We start from the raw sequence: 13,058 nt of genomic DNA, 5'->3' as shown, positions 1-13,058 counted from the left end.
TATTTTATATTTTTATTTATTAATTTTATTTATTTCAGCCCAACCAGCTGCTCGTTTTCCTCACACGTCACCTCTTCCCTCCCTCTCCTTGCTGTTTGTTTTCTTTGGATTTCTGTACCACTGTTGCTGTGGTTTTTCTTTGGATTTTTTGGGGTGAAACCCAGCATTTTCTGTTTCAAGGACGGCATTTCCCATAAAATCGTGAGGCAGCTCCCGGGGTTGTCCTGTGCAGGGCTGAGAGTTGGACGCAGGGACCCCTGTGTTGCTTTCCCAGCTCGGATATCCCGGGAATACCCTGGGCTGGGAGGGTTTTCCCCAGTTTTGGGAGGTTTGCTGATGCTTCTCCCAGGGGACCCAGGAGGAGGGACCTGAGATCCTCAGGTGCCGAATGGGGTCTGGTCCTGAGCCCTGGCTCTGTCCCCCACAGCCAGCGTGACCCTGGACCCCAACACGGCTCACCCCGACCTCGTCCTGTCCGAGGACGGGAAGAGCGTCTGGCACGGAGCCGGACCCCGCGACCTCCCGGACAGCCCGGAGCGCTTTGACTACTGGCCCTTCGTGCTGGGCCACCAGGGCTTCGTGGCCGGGCGGCACTGCTGGGACGTGGATGTGGGGGACGGCGGCGACTGGGCCGTGGGGGTGGCCCGGGAATCCGTGCGGAGGAAGGGGCGGCTCAGCCTCGGCCCCCAGGGCGGCATCTGGGGCCTGGAGAAGTGGGGGGGACAGATCCGGGCGCTGACCGGCCGCAAGGTGACCCTGGTGGCCCTGCGGTGGCTGCCCCGCAGGGTCAGCGTCCACCTGGACTGCGGCGCGGGCACCGTGGCGTTTTTCGATGCCGAGGACGGGGGGCTCCTCTTTGTCTTTTCCCGTGTGTCCTTCGCCGGGGAGAGGGTCCGGCCCTGGCTCTGGGTGGTGGGGGCCAGGTCCCAGCTCCGGCTCTGTCCCTGAGGGAAAAACGCCCCCAGCTTCTCACAGTCTCGGGGGGGAAACTGGAGCAGCCCCTGGGGCAGTTTTGTGTTTCCTTCTCTGCCGGGGGAAGGGAGAAACTTGGGAAACCTGGGAAAAACGAGGCAAAAGAGGGGGACGAAGCTGTGAAGAAAGGACTGTGGGCCAGAGAAGTGGGAAACAGTGGGAAAAACGGGAAAAATCAGGATGGAAAGGCTTTCCTGACTGGCTGTAGATAATCCCATCTGAGCTGGTCACCTCCAAACAAAGGGATCCAAATTACATATTTTTTAGCCTTTTTCCCAACCTCCAATGCATGGAATTGCCCCAAAGCAGCCCTTTTCTCCCTGGAAAAGGTCCCCAGGTGACCAGGTTTGTGTCTTCCGTGATTTATATCATTAGTAATAAAAAAGGGTGTGATTTCCCGCTCTGTGTCCTTCCTGACTGCTGGCAGTGGCCCGTGGCTTCCAGGCAGAAGGGACAGGGACAGTCCCTGGGCCACCTGCACGGGCCTTGTGGCTTTTCCAGGGTGCAAACACCAGGAATGGGGTTTAATTCAACAAAATTCCAGCTTGATCCCCACACCCAGGAGCAGCAAACACCAAAAAGAGAAGAAGTTAAAACACGTAAATGTCGGGGTTTTACTTTATCCAAAGCCAGAGGAGAGGAGAGAAAAGGGATTGGGATGGTGCAGGATGGGGTGGGACAGATGAGGCTCCGTTTTCAGGCACCAGATTTGGGGTGACAACTCGGGACAGCGACCCCGAGGGATGCTCAGCCTCTCTGAAAGAGACTTCAGCAGACATAAGTCCCTGGAAGTGCCAGGAGTGCGGGATAAACCTCGGGAACTGGGGAAGATCAGCGGCACAGGGTGATCCGGGAGCCCTCGCCCCACACCAGGAACCAGGGGTGGATGCTCTGCCCCTTGAACGAGGCTGCCGGGAAGGCGAAGATCAGACTTCTCTTATCAGCATCAAAAAAAGCCACCTGGCCCCCCTCGTAGTCCAGGGCCACTCGCACCCTGCTGGGCGCCCGGATCGGGAAGAGCGGGATGCGTTCCAGGGAGGTGAGAGCCCAGAACTGGCCCTGGCAGAGCCCCATGGACCAGAGTTCCCACTCGGAGCTCCCGGGGGTCTCTGCCTCGCTCCCGGGGGTCTCTGCCCCGCTCCCGAGGGTCTCCCTGGCCACCCCCAGGGCCCAGGACCCCGCGGGGGCCACCTGCACGTCCCAGCAGCGCCTCCCGGCCGTGACGCCCTCGCGGCCGAGCACGGAGGGGTCGGTGCCGGGTTCGGGTCCGGGTCCGGGTCCGGGTCCGTCCGCGGGAGGGTCGGTGCCGGTTCCAGCCCCGGCTCCGTCCCCGGGAGGGTCCCGGGCGCTTTCCCAGCTGACGCTGCTCCCGTCGGGCGCCACGAGGAGCTGGGGGTGAGCCGTGCCGGGGTCCAGCGTCACCGTCACTGTGCCGGAGGGGATTCCCTGGATCCTGCCGTCCCGCCGGAGGATCCTCGCCGTGAGGATTCCCCGGCTCCCTGCGGGGCTTTTCCCCTCGTTTCTCATCGTTTCTTCGGCATCTCCCACCCATCTCTCACTTCAGCCCCCATCCCAGGACTTACTTTTCTCCGGCAGCTCGAACATCAGGATGTCTGAAAGAAGGGGAGAAGGGAGACGTGGGCTGATATAAAATGAATAATAAGTGGGAACGGGAATGTGGGGAGGCTGTTCTGCCATGCTGAGAATGACGAATGGAACTGTGACAAGACAGGATTGCAGTCAAAAACTAAATGCTATTAAAATTATTGCAATAAAATACAGCATACAAATATAACAAATATAATTCACGATTGCACATATACATAATAATTATATAATAAGCATATAATAAATGCAATTTATATATATATATAATACAATCAATGAAATTCATCGCTTCATCCTCCAGCCTGCTCCTAATACCTTGGAAGCTCCTCAGTGTCTCCTCCAGGAGAATATTTTCCTCCCTGAAGTGATGAATTTTCTTTTCCAGCTCTGGAAGAGGTGACGGGGGCAGCTGGAGGTTTTCCTTTCCGAGGCTGGAGAAGGAAGGAAGGAAGGAAGAGGTTGAGGATCCATCCCGGAGGGAGCCCAAGGAATTCTCTGTGCCCAGCCACAGAGGAGCCTTTAGGGATGGGGTCAGACCCCTTCCGCAGCGATTTGGCCACAAAACCAAATACTTTGGTCTCTAAATGTGTCCAGACACAGGATCCAGCTCCCAGTCCCAGCCCGGGGCAGGAGGAGGAGCTCAGACAGCCCCGTCCGTACCTGGTCAAGGTTCCGCTGATGTCCTGGAAGGGAGAGAAAGGGCTCGGTGAATCACTCAGAATCAGAGGAACACTTACACATAGAAAATAGAGATTTTCTATGCCGATCGAGTCCAACCAGCGGGAATTCCCTGAGGCACCAGACTGGGGTCTGGAGCGGGGTGCGGCCCCACCGCAGAATAGTTTGGGCTGAAGGGACCCCAGAGACCACCTCGTCCCACCCGCTGCCGTGATCCCACTGGGCTGGGCTGCTCCAATCCCCGCCGGACCCGGTGACTCCGTCTCTTGTGCCTCGTCACCTGCAGGAAGGTCCTGGCTGGCTGTTGGCACTTCTCCTCCAGTTCCTGGACGCGGGTGTCCAGCCGGGAGATCTCCTTCGTCAGGCTCGTCACGTTTTCCTCCTGCACCTTCCCGATGTCGCTCTCCAGGTCCCCCAGCCGAGCCAGGAGGTGACGGGAAAGCTCCTCCAGGGAGAGGCGCAGCCCCTGGAACTGGGAGAGAATCCGCTGCCGCTCGGCTTCGGTCTTCTCCTGCGGGATGGGACACACGGGGAGCGGAGCTGGGTGGGAGAGGTGAGTCAAAGCCCCTTCCCCAGCCCCAGGGGCGACCTCGCCCCTCTAAATCCATCGGGAGACACCCACTCCCCCATCCCTCTGCTCCAAAGCATTTACCAAATATTCCCAGTTTCTCTTCATTTCAGCCTCGCGGAACTCCAGGAGTTTCTCTCTGTCGTCCTTCAGGGTTTGCAGCCGAGCCTGGATTTGTTCCTGAGGGAACGAAAAAGAAAAGCTCCGTTTCTCTGAAGATCGGGACGGCTTCAGAAACACCCTCTGGGCAGGGGGTTGGAGTGGGGGCAACTCCGTCCCTCCTCCCGCTCCAGGAAAACATTCCCGCTCTTATTGTCTACGTTCCTGCTGATTTAGGGATCGGCAGGTATCCGCTGGAGCTGGACGGAGGCTGGAATTCCGCAGCAGGGAGGAGGATGAGGACCCGGATCCGTCCGGGCTCGGAGGAGAACAGAGAGAGCAGAAGCACCGAAGCGCGTCCTGTTCCCCCGAACGAGCCGGGCGCAGGGGGGGCAAATCCGGGGGGACATTTCTACCGTGGCGGAGCTGGCCCAGCTCAAATGGAAAAGCTTCCCTTTACCCTGTATTCCCGGACAGCCTCCGGCAGCGGGAGCACGGTGTGGGCGCGGTGCGCGCGGGACTCGCGGCAGATCGCGCACAGCAGAGCTCCGTCCTCCTTGCAGAAAACCTCCAGGGGCTCCCGGTGCCTCCGGCATCCTTCCTCTTCCTCGTCCCCGCTTCCCAGGGCTTCCCCGCGGCTCAGGCGCCGGGCGATCTCCAGCACCCGCGCCAGCTCGCGGCTCGGGCGGAGGCTCCGCTGCGGCGCCGTGTCCCGGCACCGCGGGCACGCGAACCCGGCCGTGGACCACTCCCAGCAGCGCTCGATGCACGAGCGGCAGAAGTGGTGGCCGCAGTGGATGGACACGGGGTCCCGGAAATATTCCAGGCAGATGGGGCAGGAGGCCTCGGCCGGGAGCGCGTCCATGGGGCTCCGGGGGATGCGGGAGCCGCCGCCGCTTTCATTTTCTCCGCGCAGCGGGGAAGGCGTTGCCTTCCCGCCCCGCCCCGGGCGGGGGAACGCGGAGCCCGGCGGGGCCGGGGATGGAGCGGTGGGCGATGGCCAAAATCCTCCCGGCTGGGCCCTCCCGGTGGTCCCAAACCCCCGCTCCGAGTGGAGTTCCTGGGATGCACGGCCCGGTGGGAAGGGGGGGCCGCGAGGGTGAGACCCCATGGAAGTGGGGTGGAAATAGGAAGCCGCTCCCCCCTCCCGCATTGCAAATCAGGACCAGTTCCCAAATCTGGGCTGATCGCCAAGGGATTTCCCCGGGCTCTGATGGATGCGGCCCCCCGGAGGTCCCAGCTCCGCGCAGAAAGGGCTGGAACCTCCCGCCCTTGTCCTTGACTCCCTCTGGGAACGTCCCGACTGCACCGGGAGGGGATTTGTCCCTTTTTAACATTTGAACCCTCTTTCTGAACGGGCCCGTTCGCAGCTTTGTCCATCCCGACCCGCCCTTTCTCCTTGGCACGGCCGAAGGCTGAAAAAGAAAAAAAAGCTAAAAAAAGAAATTCTTTCCCCAACGGACCTATTTACCCGCCCAAATAATTCCTTTATCTGGCTGATGCTTTGAAAGCAAGAGCAGCGAAAAAATTTAGCCCTTTTCCTGGTCTATGTTTAGGTTTTTAAATGTTACTTATTAAGATTATTTTAATGTAGATTTTTTATTAATTTAGATTTCTTAAAATATGATTTAAAAAAAAACTTTTATTTCTTAATTTTTTATTTTTTCTTAATTCGGATTTTTTAATTTGGATTTTTTAAAAAATAAAATTTAGATTTTATCAAATTTTTATTGAGGAACTTTTTCCCTGAAACGGTGAGAAAAGGATGCAGGTTGCTCCCAGCCCTGGATCTACCTGCACCTTGAAGCAACTGAGCAAAATCCTGCAGAAAACCTTGGATTACTGATTTTCTTTTCCTCTGACACTGAGCAAATATCCTTGCCTGTTAATCCCGAGCCTCCAGCTCCCTCTTGAGCTCAGGTCACGGTGATTATACCGTTAATCAAGGAGAGAAATCTCTTCGAAAGGAGGGTCTTGATCCATCCCAACTCTCCACACATCTCATCCCCCGATAAATCAAATTCAGCCCCAGATTAACAAAAAATTAAAAAAAAAAAAATAAAAAAAAGAAGCACGAAGCCTCCCCCCAGTTTCAGTCTGAATCTTCCGAGCACCGGAAAACCCAGAACCCCAAAAAACTCCCGCAGAGAGTTAACGGCGGACGAGGTTTTGACCGATTTCCTCAAAAAGAAAAAGGCATCGCTTCAGTACCGAGCGAGGTACCAGCGAGTTCCGGTGGCTTCTGCACATGAAGGGCTCCCGAGTCTGCGCTGGTGGTCCGGGGGGCTCTTGGAAGAAAAGGAAAGTTAAAAATAGGGCGGTCTGTGGTCAGCGGCTCAGCCCCGAGCCGTGAGAGAAACGATTTCCTGTGCAAAAGGAGAAATGAAAGGAACAATAAAAGTATTTTTGAATAAAGGTATTTATAGCTGCACGTACAGCAGAGCAGGGTGGGGGTGTTGGAGTCGGGCGTTTGGGAATGCTGAAGAATCGGGAGGCGGAATGAGCAGCAAAGGATGAGCCAAGAATTACTCCAAGCTCTGTTCCCCCGGCCGTGCCCTTCAATTACTAGGAGTGAACCAACAAATTAAATACGCATATAAATTAAATTTATCAATTAATAAATTTAAAAGAAATAAACTGAAAGCAGTGAAACAAGTCCTGTTCCTGATTCAGAGCCCAAGGGCAGCCTTGGGGCAACCTCTCACTTTCCCCGGGTGTTTTTTGGGGGAGAAAGGAGTGGAGTGGTGCATCCCAACCAAGCCGGTAAGTGATGAAGGAAGTTTAATTTCCATTTAATCTCCTTCCAAGGCGCTGCAAGCCTGGTGGGAAGGGGGATTCTCTGTCCCGCTCCGGCTCGGCTGCGGCTGCGATCCGGTGCCGAAGCCGGTGCCAGACAAGTCGTCGCCACACCCCAAAGCCGGCTGGTCCCATCAGCGCAGCTTTCAGCTCGCCGGGGCACCGAGGCACCTGCAGGAAGCGGAGCAGCCCCGGGGAAGCGGCCGCGCCCCGCGCCCGGCCCCGCGGCCATGGCCCAGCCCGGCCCCGCCGGGCAGCTCCGGGCCGAGGCCTCCTGCTCGCTGTGCCTCGGCCTCTTCCAGGAGCCCGTGTCCATCCACTGCGGCCACAACTTCTGCCGGGGCTGCATCGAGCGCTGCTGGCAGAGCTGCCGGGACTCCTTCGCCTGCCCGCGCTGCCGGGAGACGGCCCCGGAGCGCAGCCTGAGACCCAACCGGGAGCTGGCCAAGATCATCCGCATCGCGCAGCGCCTCAGCCTCAGGGGGCGGCCCGGGGCAGGGGAGCGGCTCTGCCACAGGCACGGCGAGGCTCTGAAGCTCTTCTGCGAGGAGGAGCAGAGCCCCCTGTGCCGCGTGTGCCGCGAGTCCCAGGATCACCGGCTCCACGCCGCCGTCCCCATCGAGGAAGCGGCGCAGGAGCACAAGGTGGGAGGTGTCCGGGTGTCCCTGGGGATGAGGGAGGAGGAGAAGGAGGAGGGAGGAGAAGGAGGAGGAGAAGGAGGAGGAGGGAGGAGGAGGGGGAGGCCAGGTGAGCGTTGTTTTCCTTGCCAACATCTGGATTTCTGCACCTTCCGCCCGCCCCGCGCTCCCGACATCGCCGGATGGAGGGAAAGGCGCAGACTTGGTGTTTCTCCTCCGCTCAGGAGAAACTCCAGGCTCACGCACAGATCCTCAAGGACAGGAGAGAAAAGATGCTGGGGCTGAAAGCGGCAGAGGAAGAAAAAAGCTTGGACTTGCTCGTGAGTGACCCTTCCCTTGTCCCTCCGCCCGTGATGATGAATGTGGAGGCGCTCCTGGGCTCCCTGTGCCTGTCACCGCTCTCATGGGCAAGAATTTCTCCCCGGTGTCCAACCTAAACCTGGATTTTACGAGGTTGTTGTGGATCTCTAACTCTCTCCATGTGCTCACAATGGGGCACATTCCCCCTATTAATAGACAGAAAACAGGAATCACCCGATCCCATCTTCTTAGCATTGTTTTCCTTTTTCCTGATCTCTATCACTGACTAATCTGTTTATGGGTTTATTTTGCGTCTTTCCTTGTCCAAAGGTCTGGAGCCTTTTGGGTACAAAGTTTATGGACCATGGGAAAATGCTTTGCCAGCAATCCCTACCTGGAAATGGCCAAAAAAAGAGAAAAATTCTCTTGATTCTCCCCAGGTTTTGCAAGAAGCCTGGAATTCCTGGCAGTGACAAATCCCCACTTCAATTCACTCTGCTGGCATTTCCCTCCCCCAGCCCTGTCCCAGCCCCTCATGCCCGGTGCCCTTGCAGGAGCGGGTGGACGCGGAGCGGCAGAGGGTCCGGGCCCAGGTCAAGGAGTTGCACCAGCTCCTGGAGGAGCAGGAGCGGCTCCTCCTGGGCCGGCTGGCAAAGCTGGACCGGGAGATCGTGCGGAGGCAGGAGGAGAACATCAGCAGACTCTCAGAGCAGATCTCCTCTGTGGGCCAGCAGATCCAGGAGCTGGAGGACAAGTGCCAGCAGCCACCCTGGGAACTCCTTCAGGTGAGACCTCAGAGCCCTCGGAAAACCCTTGGCCACCTGTGGTGCCACCAGGCCAAATTAATCCTTACCAGAATGCCAGGACCATGGTTTGGGTAGGAAGAGGCCTCACAGAGCACCTAGACCACAAAATGGACACCTTCCACTGGGCCACGTGTCTCCAATCCCCATCCAACCTGGAGATATAAAAACTCCTTTTAAAATCCATTTATTCCCCCCTATATTATTTCCTTCAATGCTCATTAAGTCATGCCAGCTGTCCACTGGAATGTCATGGATCCCCCTCAGGGCCCAGCTCGCCTGTCACCGGGGTTCACCTGTCCAGCTGAACACCCCCAGCCATGGTCTGGTTCCCTTGTCCACAGCGGGAAACCACTGGTGCTCCCCTGGTCTGCAGGTTGCCACTGAAGTCACCATTAGACCCCACCTCTGGGCTGGGCTTCACCCTTGCTTCAATAATTTAATAACCAAATATAAAAAAAATCAAATATTCAACTAGCTAAATATTCAAATATCCAAACATTTAAACACCCAAACAAACAGTCATATATTCAAATAAGCAGAGATGTTCATTAGCAGCAGTCACGCCCGTCCTGGGAGGGGGATAATGCTGATAAATCAACTGCTCATTAAGGTTGCCATGGCCTCACCTGAATTCCCACAGATCCAGAATCCCTCGTTCAGGCCGAGCAGCGCCCCAGGGTCACCCCACAGCCCTCCCTGGTTATTCACCCCAGGCTGGCTCCACTCTGAGCCCACCATCCCTCTTATCTGTCTCTCTGTCTCTCCCCTGCAGGACAGCAGAGACATCCTCAGCAGGTTTGTGGCTCCTCTCCTGCATTCCTTCCACCTTCTTATTGTTTGTCCCCGTGGCTGGCGGACTCCGAAACCCCAGCAATCCGTGACCTGTGTGACAGGGAGGTGCAGGACACAACTAGGACACCACAAAAGTCCAGTTAGGATGCTGGAGACCAGGGTCAGGTACTGGGGGGTGAAGAAGCTGCTCTCAGATCCATGAAAACCTCCCTCTTCCTGGAGGGATGAGCTTTTCCTTCTCAGCCTGTCAAAAATAGGGAGTCAACAGCTAAAAGTGTTAAATTCTGAGGGAATCCTCCACCCTTTAACAGACCTGTTCAGACTGGGAGGTGAGAAGGAGGAAAGGGGACAAGGAAAGTAATTTCTATTCCCTGATTTCCACTGGCAGAAAATCTTCACCATCCAGAGACTCCTCAGCCACAGTTGGCTCAGCAAATATTCTCCAGGAGCTCCTTGATGAGGAGCAGATCCCAAAAACCTCCTGTAGATGCCAAAACCTAAGAGGAATGGAATTATAAAACCATGGGAACTTGGGATGGTTGGGGTTGGAAGGGGCCTTTCAGGTCCCATCATTCCATATTCCTGTGGAGAAAATCTCCCTCTTTCCAGGCTGGAGAAGCAGAGTGCCCCGGAGCCAGTGGAGACTTCACCAGAGCTGGCAGAGGAACCCACAGGGTTACCCCAGAAAAACGTCACCCTCAAAGAGATGCTGAAGAAGTTCCAAGGTATGGAGGGACCAGGGAAGAGGGCTGGAGGCACCTTGGGAAATCACCCCTCAAAGGTGAAAATCTCAGATATTTTCACATGGCAGCTTAAGAAAGGAAAGCCATGGGACACCCCCCAGTGACCAGCAAAACCCCCACACTCCAGAGCCTCATTTCTGCTCCAAGCCAAATTCCCTTTGTTGCCTTTTCCACTCTTCCAATCCCACACACGGGCATCAAACCATCCCCGGGGCGTCCCAGACTGGGGAAGATGGGACAAACCCAACCCCAACAGCTCTCCAGGGGCGAGACCCACTCGTGACAGCCACCCCATCCCTCCGCAGTCAGCCTGACGCTGGATCCGGACACAGCCCATCCCCGGCTTGCCCTGTCCGAGGATGGGAAGTGTGTCTGGTGGGAAGACACCCGGAGAGCCGTCCCCGACCACCCCAAACGCTTCGACTCCTCGCGCTGCGTCCTGGGCCGGGAGGGACTCGGCTCTGGCCGGCACTACTGGGAGGTGCAGGTGGGCAACGGGGCCGCCTGGGCCGTCGGTGTGGCCAAGGAATCCGTGCGCAGGAAGGGCCGGATCAGCGTCAAGCCCGAGGTGGGGATCTGGGCCGTGGGGCAGTGTGGGAGCCAGTGCCAGGCTCTCACATCCCCCACCGTCCCCATCTCCCTGCCTGAAGCCCCCGACGTGGTCGGGGTCTACCTGGACTACGAGGCCGGGCAAGTGGCATTCTTTGATTCCCAGAGGGAGATCCTGATGTTCACGTACCCTCCGATGTCCTTTGGTGGGGAGCAGGTCCTGCCCCTGCTCTGCCTGGGCAGGGGGTGCCAGTTCACGCTGTCCCCGTGATCCCCCCCCCTGTGGTGGGTCCCTCACCTGGGGGGGTTTCGGGGCAGAAACTTCCCCTTTCTCCATCATTTCTGACAATGAGGAGCCACAGCTGGTTCAGAGAAATGTTGATTTGAGGGCTGGGAGAGACTTTCTGTGCCAGGGCTGTGATGAGGGGGAGGATGAGAGGGGAAAAGGATGGAAAATAAAAGGAAATTGGACAAGGAATGGGAAGAATTGGTGTGATCAGAACAATCTGCTGGCACCTGAGCCATTTCCTGGGACCTGGACATCCAGAAGCCTGGATATCTTGGGTCCATCAGCATCATCTCCTGGATCCACCAGAGGCTGGAGCTTGGACTCGTGGGGTCTGTCAGGGTCAGATCCTGGGGCGCTTTGGGGTCAGATCTTGGGGTCCCATCGGGGTCAGATCCTGAGGTCCATTCCGATCATGTCCTGGAGTCTATGGGGGTCATGTGCTGGGATATATCTGGGTCAGGATCAGATCGTGGGAAGCATCGGGATCAAGTCCTGGAAGCGCTTGGGTCACACCCCGGAATCCAGGATCAGCTCCTGGGTGCCATCGAGCTCATCCCTTCCCAGTGCAGCCACCCAGGGCCCGCTGCCCGTGGCTCCCTGGTGGTCTAGTGGTTAGGATTCGGCGCTCTCACCGCCGCGGCCCGGGTTCGATTCCCGGTCAGGGAATGGCCCTTTTTCACTAAAGCAGGGGTTTTTTTTTTGTTTTTTTTTTAATCTCTTCATGTTTAAACATCTCCTAGCCCCTCAAACACCCCTTTTCTCCTCTTTTTGTGCCTCCTCCTCCCCGTGGGCCATCCCCTTCCACCCGCCTCAGTGCCTTCTGTTATTGAGCAACAGATAAATAAATAAATAAGCAATAATGCTAATTGCATTTTTTTTTTTCCCATTACGTTGATACTAAAGGTGTTTAGTAGCTGTGCTAACATAATTGCAGTTGAACACTGAAATTTAATAGTGGTGATTATTGAGGGGTTAACTGTTTATTACGCATTTTTTACAGTGAGTAATCATCTCAAAAGGGTACAAGATTTTTAAAAAGAACAATAATATGGAAAACGGGAAAATTTTGGAAAAGCAATAATTGAAAAATGGGGAGGATGAATGCTTTTAAAAAGGGAAATAATAACTAGATATGGAATAGTAATTTTAGAAAGGGAAAATTAATTTTTAGAGAGATTAATGCTTTGAAAAGAGGAAAAGTTATTTTAAAAGGAAGTAACAATTTAAAAACAGAAATAATGATTTTTGAAGGAATAATAATTTGAAAAAAGGAAAGCACAACAGGAAAAGGAGAATTTTTAGGAATTTCTCCAAAAAGAAGTCCTGTCAGGAGTGGGATTTGAACCCACGCCTCCATGAGGAGACCAGAATTCCCGAGGGAAGGTGAATCCTTGAGTCTGGCGCCTTAGACCACTCGGCCATCCTGACGACAGAAAGCTGGGGCAAAAGAGAGAAAATTGGTTATTTAAAAATCTGGGTTTGTTGGGCTTTTCTTTCTTTTTTCTTTTTTTTTGATAGGGGGATTTTTTGGGTTTACTTTTTTTTTTTTGTCTGTTGCTTTGTGGGGGTTTTTAAAGTACTAATAAAGGGTAATTAATTAAAAAGGTAGAATAATAATGATTGTTAAAAATAAAAAAGAAAAATTAAAAGGAAAAGTAGCTGAGGGGAAAAGGATTTAAAAATAAAATAATGATTTCTGAAAAGAACAATCACTCTCATAGAATAAAAATAAGAAAATGCGGTATAATAATAATTTTAAAAGGAACGATGATTTTGACAATTAATACTATTATTATAATTTTTTTTAAAGGAACATGACTTACAAAGTAAAAAGGGTTTAGAAAAGGAATCATAGTTTCAAAAAGGAGGAATGGCTTTAAGAAGAATGAAATAATAAAACCTGGAATAGTAGTTTGAAAACGAATATTAAATAGGGAATGATTTAGATAGTGGAAAGGAAAATAACGCTCGCCCAACGTGGGGCTCGAACCCACGACCCTGAGATTAAGAGTCTCATGCTCTACCGACTGAGCTAGCCGGGCTCCTGGGGAGCTGCGGTTAATGACCCGATATTTCATGTACAAATGACCGCATTTCTACCCCTTTTTTCCCGGGAATCCCTTCAGCGAGCGGATCTTTTTGGGGTGGAAAAGGCTGGGGAAAAACCTCTCCCGCCAGGCAATTTTGGACTTTCCGCCAATTCGGCCTCCGCCATCAAAA

General features: G+C 54.6%; 3 protein-coding genes and 3 non-coding genes across 6 annotated transcripts in view; 3 read left to right on the top strand and 3 right to left on the bottom strand.

Annotated features, from left to right (window-relative positions):
- Nucleotides 1-1,371, top strand: part of LOC107198857 (E3 ubiquitin-protein ligase TRIM39-like) — a 4,819-nt gene extending 3,448 nt beyond the window's left edge. The window contains exon 7 of the mRNA XM_033511557.1: nt 428-1,371. Coding sequence (XP_033367448.1) covers nt 428-948 — 521 coding nt within the window. The 3' untranslated portion in view covers nt 949-1,371. The remainder of the gene's footprint in view (nt 1-427) is intronic.
- A 191-nt stretch (nt 1,372-1,562) lies between these two features.
- Nucleotides 1,563-4,882, bottom strand: LOC107198863 (E3 ubiquitin-protein ligase TRIM7-like). The gene is made up of 7 exons (XM_033511558.1): nt 4,386-4,882; nt 3,911-4,006; nt 3,539-3,730; nt 3,241-3,263; nt 2,896-3,011; nt 2,556-2,585; nt 1,563-2,399 (listed from the first exon to the last, which is right to left on the bottom strand). Exons 1-7 carry the CDS (start codon nt 4,788-4,790, stop codon nt 1,804-1,806), a joined length of 1,458 nt encoding a protein of 485 aa, XP_033367449.1. The 5' UTR covers nt 4,791-4,882; the 3' UTR covers nt 1,563-1,803.
- Nucleotides 4,883-5,595: 713 nt separating this feature from the next.
- Nucleotides 5,596-11,698, top strand: LOC107198865 (E3 ubiquitin-protein ligase TRIM39-like). Its single transcript, XM_015616112.2, has 6 exons — nt 5,596-7,365; nt 7,584-7,679; nt 8,214-8,444; nt 9,238-9,260; nt 9,867-9,982; nt 10,306-11,698. Exons 1-6 carry the CDS (start codon nt 6,952-6,954, stop codon nt 10,818-10,820), a joined length of 1,395 nt encoding a protein of 464 aa, XP_015471598.1. The 5' UTR covers nt 5,596-6,951; the 3' UTR covers nt 10,821-11,698.
- TRNAE-CUC lies at nt 11,433-11,504 on the top strand. Its single transcript has one exon. It is a non-coding gene; the product is annotated as a tRNA-Glu (tRNA).
- Nucleotides 11,699-12,162: 464 nt separating the features above from the next.
- TRNAL-CAA lies at nt 12,163-12,266 on the bottom strand. The gene is made up of 2 exons: nt 12,229-12,266; nt 12,163-12,208 (listed from the first exon to the last, which is right to left on the bottom strand). It is a non-coding gene; the product is annotated as a tRNA-Leu (tRNA).
- A 541-nt stretch (nt 12,267-12,807) lies between these two features.
- On the bottom strand, nt 12,808-12,880 carry TRNAK-CUU. The gene has a single exon. It is a non-coding gene; the product is annotated as a tRNA-Lys (tRNA).
- Between the last annotated feature and the right edge of the window lie 178 nt (nt 12,881-13,058).

This window comes from Parus major, unplaced genomic scaffold (assembly GCF_001522545.3).
Source record: "Parus major isolate Abel unplaced genomic scaffold, Parus_major1.1 Scaffold351, whole genome shotgun sequence".
Classification (NCBI taxonomy): Eukaryota; Metazoa; Chordata; class Aves; order Passeriformes; family Paridae; genus Parus; species Parus major.
Note: the sequence above shows the minus strand (reverse complement) of the source record. Positions and strands in the feature narration are given on the sequence as shown.